The sequence below is a fragment of the Colossoma macropomum genome, unplaced genomic scaffold, assembly GCF_904425465.1.
Source record: "Colossoma macropomum unplaced genomic scaffold, Colossoma_macropomum, whole genome shotgun sequence".
Classification (NCBI taxonomy): Eukaryota; Metazoa; Chordata; class Actinopteri; order Characiformes; family Serrasalmidae; genus Colossoma; species Colossoma macropomum.
The window spans coordinates 14048738-14058350 of NW_023494789.1; the positions used below are offsets into that span (position 1 = coordinate 14048738).

At 36.8% G+C, this 9613-nt stretch overlaps 1 protein-coding gene across 1 annotated transcript; it reads left to right on the forward strand.

Annotated features, from left to right (window-relative positions):
- Positions 1-341: 341 nt before the first annotated feature.
- LOC118807956 (membrane-spanning 4-domains subfamily A member 4A-like) lies at positions 342-9100 on the forward strand. Its single transcript, XM_036570166.1, has 8 exons — positions 342-635; positions 892-1066; positions 2422-2532; positions 3138-3194; positions 5502-5657; positions 5860-5979; positions 7156-7218; positions 8754-9100. The coding sequence occupies exons 2-8, from the start codon at positions 893-895 to the stop codon at positions 8817-8819; spliced, it is 747 nt and encodes a 248-aa protein (XP_036426059.1). The 5' UTR covers positions 342-635; position 892; the 3' UTR covers positions 8820-9100.
- The last annotated feature ends 513 nt before the right edge of the window (positions 9101-9613 follow it).

Here is a 9613-nt window from a genome sequence, read left to right on the forward strand (position 1 = left end):
AGATGCCAGATGGATGGATGAGAATTCAGTTCTCCAGGAGTTTTGTACTTTTGTACGGATACTTTTTTACTCAAAGCTGTATTCGCTAAGCTACTTTTGCATATTTTGGAGTCACGATTTCACTGTAATAGTAATACTTTCACCATAGTATGTCTTCAGGCAGTTCTACACAGCTCTACATATAAAGTTGTATAGCTGTTCTAGAGGATGTTTTTCTATTGTTACAACACAAATCACTGCATCAGAAAAAGCAACTAAAACCAACAGCTAAACTTTCAGGAGGTGCTGAAAGAGGCGGCCAGAGAGAGTATAAGTGGGCTTAAATGAGATAACGAGAGAACAAAGGAGAGAGAGAGTGAGACAAAGAGAGAGACCTGCCTTTATCTAATGCTGACCTGCATATGTTTGCGAAAGTGTAAATTGTGAATCACGTCATTTACGGCAACTGTTTGAGCACACATTTGATAAAGCTGCTAAAGGGTGTTTCCAAAGAAGGTAAAGAACACGAGAGAGAGAGAGAGAGAGAGAGAGAGAGAGAGAAAGAGAGAACGCACGTTCCAACAAGAGCAGCAAGAACAGCACACTCTGCTCTACACACTACAGGAACCAAAGAAGATCTCAGAATTTCAATTCAGGTAAAACATTCAATTTTTTGTTTTGTTTGTTTTTTCTACCAGTAAACCAGTGAATTACATGCATGTGAGTGATGTCATGTGTGAATCATGCAAATGTGAAAACATGGAGGTACAAAAGTTTATGATGTATAATTCACAATACATCACAATACATAGCACTCTGGAAAACACTTCCCTCACTCTAGTGAAGTAATAATGAGCCAGGGCATTATGATGTCCGCTTGTACAGAAGTGTTATTGTTTCTCTTGTTTGTAGAATGTCCACCATAGTTGTTCCAGCTGAGAATGTGAAAAACGGCTTCACCGTCGTCAGCCATGTGATCCCAGCACAGATAGCTGGAAATGAACAACACAGAGCAGCCGCTCTAGCAGGAGCTCCCACCTTCACAAGAATCAGCGCTTTCCTGAAAGGAGAGCCGAAAGCTCTGGGGGTAACTCGCATATCTGCTCACTTCTAATATTCAGCACACAGCAAACAAGATTATTTATTGTTTTCTTTCCTGGGGGTGTGTGCAGAGCTCTGTACATTCTCAGAAATATTGGTATAATCCTGTCACTGGGGCAGTACCCCTCTTGTCACTGGGGTGGGACCCTCAAGGGTACATCTCAGTACCTTTAGTCAGGGAACATAATTGTACCAAAATCCATTGAAATTATATTTTTAAGTTGTATTGACTTGACTATTAAATCTTACCTGATATCTAAAATGTGTGAAAGTGTGAAAGACCTCATATATAGTGACAGATCTCACAGATTTTTTGTCTTTTCTCATCTCTTCCAACCCATCACAACCTCCAAACTACAAGATTTGTCCAGAATAAAACATCACATGCTTATGCTTATTAACCAAAATCCATACCACACTGGGGGTCTTACAGAATTTCTCATGAAACAATAAAAATAAACTTTGCAAACAGCATCGTGGCACGGATTACTGTGGAGTACAGAGATGATAGCAGGAATTAGCATTATCATTGCAGTGGAATTTCTGTTCAGCTACAATTTCATTGTTAATAATGATTATCAGTTATATGTCTGATGCGTGATGTCAGCACTGTTTCACATAAGAGAATCGCCATCCCCCCAGCACTACATCAAAAATATTAAACATATAATTTGAAGTTGAATGAACTCAGTTTTAATTAGCCTGACAGCTTTTTAAAGTTAGAACACTGTTGGTTATAACATAGTTATTATATATGTAGCAAAATATATTTTAAATTAAATTAAAATATGACTGCTAATTAGCTCGATATTAGCCCCATATGAAAATATTCATTCAGTTCACTCAGTCAAGGATGTTTGTGTTTGTAAGCTTATAATACATTTTGTGCTTTTTTATAGCTCCTCTTAATGCATGTGATATGTATATTTCTGTTATATCCACTGTAACTGCAGTATCCATGTAACTGTTCTGTCCATCTAACATTATATAATTGGCAGTATCAGTATTTCTAGTATTATCAGTTACCTAGCTAGCTTATTTAAGTTGAATAAAACTAGTAAATTTATTTGTTACCACATGACGCATATATATATATATATATATGTGTATATATGTATCTTCCGTATCTGCTTTGTCTGCTGCAGCAAAACCTAAAATAAGACATCAAAGCCATAGAGCGTTTTAAAGCAGGTCTGCAGGAGGCAGAGATATTTGTATAAAAAGAAACAAAACACATTTAAAAAAAAACACTTTCTTTAAGGGCTCAGTTCTTTGTCTTGTGTCTGGATGCTCTAACTGGAGTCACCTGAATGAAATGCTGTTGTCTGTTTTTCTCCACAGACCGTCCAAATAATTATTGGCACGATGATGTTCTTATTTGCCATCGTGTTGACGATCAACATCAGCACCAACTCTGCCTACAGTGGAATTTTTTACTGGGGAGCTTTGATTGTGAGTGCTGGTCATTTTCTTAATGTTGTAGTGAAGTGTACAGTGTTTTACACATTTGGCTCATTGCATCTGTGTTTATGGGAATTTCTCTACAAAAAATAGTTTGAGCTCACTTGTAATGTTGAAACAATCAGACTATTCTGTATTAATAAGTCAATAACATGTAAGTGAAGCATGTGGTTATACTGCACAGGTCTTATGTTTATTACAAAGTTGTCCATGTTCATTTGCTTATATTAAAAACATACAATGTAAGTTAATATTGAAAAATACTCTTCATCTGCCACTGTGATATGTGGGGTCCATGGGGTTCAAGAATCATTAGTTGACATATCTTTAGGATTTCTGAAAAAAAAAAAATTACAGTCAAACCAGACATCATAATAATAATAATAATAATAATAATAATAATAATAATAACAACAACAACACTTTTGTACTGGATTGTCATGTGTTATTTTCTATTTTAATTCTTATTAGTTCTTTATTTGTAGTTACATGTGACAGTAACTGTTATTGATAATAGTTTGAGTAATTTTCCCCAGTTGTTAAACTATTATGCTCAAATTTACATGCAGATACACAAAATCTTTCTTTCTTCTTAGTACATCAGCGCAGGCTGTCTAGCAGTCGCAGCAGAGAACAAACTTCATCCATGTGTGGTATGTATAAAAGGTCTAGACCTTTTTTAACTATTTGTTACAAAGCTTATTTAAAAATCGTCTTCATTACAAATTTAAATTTTAAATCTTGACTTGAGCAGTTTTTGATGCCCGATCTTTATTTGGAAGCATCTGTGCACATGATAAAGCTTTGTAAATACAACCCTATTTCCAAAAAAGTTGGGACGCTGAGCAAAATGTAAATAGAAACAAAATTCTATGATGTGCAAATAATTTAAAATTTTTATTTAATTAAAAATAGTACAAAGACAACAAATCAAGTGTTGAAACTGAGAAATTTTATTGTTTTTTGAAAAATATATGCCCATTTTGAATTTGATGCCAACAACATGTTCCAAAAAAGTTGGGACGGGGGCATGTTTACCACTGTGTTTCATCTCCTCTTCTTTTAACAAACTCTGTAAGTGTTTGGGAACTGAGGAGACACTGCTGTAGTTTTGAAAGTGAAATGTTTTCCCATTTTTACTTAAGAAAGGATTTCAGCTGCTCAACAGTTCAGGGTCTCCTTTGTCATATTTTTCATTTTATAATGTGCCAAATATTTTCAGTGGGTGACAGGTCTGGACTGCAGGCAGGCCAGTTTAGCACCCGGACTCTTTTAATACAGAGCCATGCTGTTGTAATACATGCAGAATGTGGTTTGATATTGTCTTGCTGAAATATGCAAGGCCTTCCCTAAAAAAGATGTTGTCTGAATGGCAGCATATGTTGCCAAAACATGTATATATCGGTGAGCATTATTGTTGCCTTCACAGATGTGCACGTCACCCATGCCATGTGCACTAATGCCCCCTATACCATAATGAATACTGGCTTTTGAACTGTGCACTGATAACAAGCTGAGTGGTCTTTAGCCCGGAGGACACAGTGTCCATGATTTCCAAAAAGAAATTCAAATTTTGATTTGTCGGACCACAGGACACTTTTCCACTTTCCCTCAGTCCACTTTAAATGAGCTCAAGCCCAGAGAAGGTGGCAGCATTTCTGGATCCTGTTTGTATATGATTTCTTCTTTGCGTTTAAGATCTATGCGTTGTGGATGCAGCAATGAGCTGTTTTCATAGACAGTGCTTTTCAGAAGTATTCCTGAGCCCATGCAGTGATTTCCACTACAGAATCATATCTGTTTTTAATGCAGTGCCATCTGAGGGCCCAAAGATCATGGCCAGGAAATACTGGTTCTTGGCCTTGTCCCTTGCATACAGAGATTTCTCTGGATTCTCTCAATTTTTTAATGTTATTATGTCCTGTGGATGATGAAAAGCAACAATTATTTGCTATTTTATGTTGAGAAACATTATTCTTGAATTGTTGCACTATTTGATCATGCAGGGGTGAACCCCTCCTCATCTTCACTTCTGAAAGACTCAGCCTCTCCAGGATGCTTATTTTATACCCAATCATGTTATTGACCTGTTGCTAATGAACCACCTCATGTTTTTTGAAGCATTAAAATGTAAATGAATTTTCAGCTAAAAAGGAAGTACACAAACATTTCTGCAGAACTCAGTCACTGAGCTGTATACAGAGTCATTTAGAGTGGTTTGATATGATATGGTCAGAGCCAGAGCCCTATATGCTTACTACACCTGTTGTGTAGTGCCCTGAAAATCATGCAAGGGCCTTAAATTAAGAATGAGAGGGTGAAGAGGAGATATCCATCTGGTCATGAAAAAAGAAAAAAAAACACCATGAAAGTGAAATTACAGGAACAGCAATCAGGTAAACTTGTGTAGAGTCCAGTCCAGTCCAGACAGTGCATTGGCGTGACTTCTCATCTAAACGAGACAGTGAGTGTGTTTACATGCGCTCAATAATCTTATCATAATCAGGTTTCTACAGTTATCTGATTATTCTATCAGATGATTTAAAACAAAAAGCTGCAAGTTTTACACCACACTTAAGGCACGTCTTCTTCTGTGAGTTTACTGGCTGGTTGCAAAGTAGAAATCTGATTGCTGTCTGACTCATGTAGACCTGAAGTTTCACATTATCATAACATTGTAGTAGTATAGTGTAGTGGGAGCACTGGGGTGTCAGGAGTGACTATGTGGCAACTGCACATGATTTAAAAGGCTCAAGGGTCAAGTAGGAGAACCCCACGGCAGAATTTTGCTTAGGGCCCCAAAGAGGTCAGGACCATTTCTGGACATGGGTCACTGTAGACTCAGATTCCTTTATACTGTCTATACCAGTCATAAAAGGCTTATGTAGGTGCCATGTAGCTTTATGAATGCTGCCATTCAGTAAAGTGTAAAGTAAACCATTTTTTTCTCTCTTCTGCAGGTAAAAGGCTCTCTAGGGATGAATGTGATCAGTGCTGTAACTGCAGGAATAGCCATCGTTCTTCTGTCTTTAGACTTGGCTTTGGGACCAATAAACTATGGACCATGCTATCCTGAATATGACCACTATTTTGAATGCCATACTGCCCTCAGATTGGTGCGTAGCTGATTATTTTCTAGATCCAACTTTGTATTTGCTTTCTTTTTCTCCAACTTTATAGCGATAAAACTCTCCAGCTTTCATCTGCTCTTTGATGGACTGTATATAATCTCTGTTGAAATTATAAAAGTCACTTTTTTCCTATTCATTTTACATTGTTAGGTGTTAATAATGACCGTTGTTGATGATTGTATGCTAGTTTCAGAGCCGGAATAATGGGATCACTGGAGTGCTGCTGTTTTTCTCTCTGCTTCAGTTCATCATCTCCATCTGCATCTCAGCATTTGGATGTAAAGTCATTTGCAATGACAAAATTCAAGTGAGTATTTTGTATTATTCATTTTCAGGCATATTTCTGAGGAGATTAGTAATAAGATCATCAAAAGAAAGGAGAAAATCAAAGAAAAATCTGATTGATTGTCAAAAAATGAATTAAAAAAACGATTAACAGAGAAAATAAGACTTCTAACAGCCACCTGCAAGACTTGGTTGACCACCAAACCCTCACCAGATAAACAGCACTTAAAGCTGTCATCTTTGAAAGACACACGTTTCTGTCCATCCTTCCACTGTGAGAAGACGACTCAGTGCTATGGGTCTGAAAAGATGTGTAGCTGTTCAAGAAGACCTCACTGAGAAAAGGAGACGGACACATCAAACAAAGAAGCTGAACAATGGACTGACCACCCCAGAGTCCAGACCTCAACATCACTGAATGTGTTTGATTACTTCAGAAACGATCAACCAACTTCTAAGACTGAACTTTAGAGGTGTTGAACAGAATTGTAGGTGATTGCTGTGTATTATGTAGTTGAAAGTAGATGAAAGTGGCAGAACATGTAGAATAAAATTAATGAATGTAGTTGCACATCAAATTCCATGTCCCATATTTGTTTCTGTATCTTTGTGATAATCCAGTGCAGAAAAACAGTTCAAACATTTCCTGAATCTGTAGAGTCACCCTTTCCATTCCATCCTATCACAATATCGTATGTGACTCATAACCAGAGTTATGAGGCTGTGAAGAGGGGCTGAGATACACATCATCTGCCTCTCACCATGCGGAACTGGTGGATTCGTGCCTCCGTCTACTTTTTAGAGTTTACAGCTGCTGAAGTTGCTGTTTTGGAAAGTAGTGATGAAGATAACAGAGCATTTTGATATGAAACATATGAGTATTATATGAAGAGTCTTTAAAGAAGAATTTAAGAAGATATGCAAAAGTCAAGTAAAGGCACTCAGACCCCAGAAGTTACTATAAATTACAGCGTTTTACTTAGCATTCCATAAAGTCCTTATTGCTCAACAAAACTTGAAATATTGAATAAAAACATAAAACATCTTCTGGTATTATATATTTTGTATAAATTCTAAAATTTCGATCAACACTGCAGAACATATGAATAATAATAATAATAATAATAATAATAATAATAATAATAATAAATTATGATTAATAAAACTACTCAGCAGTATTGTATATCTCTCTTTGCAGGAGCTAGCTGCAGTGAATACGTATGCGGTTCCCATCCCTGTGTTGAGTATCGAGAACTCACAGGTAAGTGAACTGCACTTGATGTCAGTCCTCAGCAGAAATAAACTGCCGTCCCTTAATTGTCTCATTGATGAAATTCATTAAAAAAATGTTTAATAACAGTGAACGAGTGGGTTTAGCAGCTATATTTCTTCTTACACAGCAAAAATAATGAAAACTTGAATACATGAGTGGAGGAACATAAGTGCTGATGATTCCAGACAGGTGTACTGTGTGATACAGTTAAGCCATTAGCATTCTATCATGCAGAAAAATGCTGAGCTGACCAGCATATTTTGGGTCATGAAGGCAAGAGGAAAAGATCTAAGTGGCTTTGAAAGTTGGTTTATTATTAAGACAGAGATGGCAGGAGCTTCAGTCACAAAGACCTGGCTCCCAGTGTTTTAATAGGAACAGTGGCTAAAAAGACCTCTACATTTAGATTGGTGGGAAAGACATCAGTCATTTGGGTTGGAAACTGTGGTTGAGGGACATTAGTGGCCACTAACATTCAGTATGAAGAAAAACAGAAGAGCAGCTGTTCCTAAGGTGACAGAGAACATCAGTGTAGAACATAATCAGTCTGTATCAGCAAGAACAGTCCACACACTGGAAGTCAACAATCACCCAAAACATTTCTGTAAACACATACCCACATCTCAAGGTCACACATACACAGAGAGCATATAAACCCCTTATTACAAAGACAAATGACCATTTGAGAGTTCAGCATTGAAAAAAACATCAGCATTGGTCAACAGATATGTGGACATGTCTCCTTAGAGAAATAGGTCTCTGCGGGTCAGTACAAAGTTATTCTGACTGATCACCTTTATCCTATGATGAAACATTTCTATCCTGCTGGAAGTGGTCTCAGTGCCCCAATCTGCAGATCGTGAGGGGTCACTAAATGGTTAGACGGGTATGAAAATGATTTAAATCACATACTATGGCCGTCACAGTCTCTAGATCTCAACCCAGTTGAACACTGATGGGGGATTTTAGGCTGAAGCGCTAACCCGCATTCTCCACCACTATCGACAAAACACAGACTGAGGGAGTCTTTAGGAACAACGGTGTTCCATTGTTCCAATTCAGTTCCAGAGACCTGTAGAATCTATGACAAGGTGCATTGAAGTTGTTCTGGTGGTCCAACACCTTACTAAGACAGTTTATGTTGGTTTTTCCTTTAATTATTTTCACCCATCTATGTTATTCATGAGGAAATGTTTACACATTTGAGTCAAGTCAATTCAGATAAGTGACATGAATTTCACATGTAAATAAGACAAGGTTTTTGCACACTTCACATGTTAACCCCTTAAAATCCCAGGCATGTTGCATACTAAGGCATATTATCCAGTAACTACAGGGACTTCTATGCAAGCTATTTTTCGGTTATTTAAGGGGTGAAAAATGTGTGATCACTTGTGAAATTGTGTTTCAAGCATATGTGACTTTTCTGTAAGGGAGCCCTCATTTGTACTAAATCCATGACATTCAGCCTCGAATGTGTTTTCTACAAAGTCACATGATTGACAAACATTTTCTCTCTGTAGTTGTGCTCCAACATGGAACTCCCACCTGAAGAAAACCCTCCAGCGTACACACAGAATGCCAACTGAACATGAGTGCAAACATGAAAAGACCATTTCAGTGTCATGGGCTTGATTTTTTATTTCATTTTATTTCATTGAATGTACTTTTAAGGAAAGGTTCAATTTAAAAGAAATTGAATTAATAAATTACTTTATTCATTATTAACATTTTAGGTGATGCCTTTAAGAACAGCTTCATAAAAAAATTACCCTCCTTTATATTACTCACAAGTAGCATGTATCAATATGTCCTGTAATTTGGAATGATATACATTTTGTGTATTTATTACAATAATTCTCCTGCTTTTAACCATTCTGTATTAAAACAAATGATTTTTGTATGATTGTCAATATTGATTGATCATTAAAGAGACAGCTTGGCCAAAAATTTCATTGACATTATTTTTCACTTTCAACTAAATGCAGTCAATCAGCCAAGACATGTTTGGTGTCAAAATTTCCCTTTTCTAGTGTTGAACTGGAGGCTAATGTTGCTAACAAAGACTCAACCGCCTATGTTTTAAACTGAATATCTGAAGAAATGCATCAGTTGGATGCTGGACGTAACAGTAACCCAACACTCTAATCCCACCCTGGGACCCACCGCCTAGCACAAAGCTGAAGTTAGCTTCTTATTTTCAAGCTTCTTATTTGAATTTTTCATTGCAAATTAGATTTTTTGCTGAAATTTTCCTTTGAGCTTAACACTTCGGTAACACTTCATTTTACAGTGTTATGTTACCATCATCAGTAATTATCATAACAGATGTGATAATGTTTGATATTATGATGGCTGACTAGACAACATTTTAAAAAGTAAC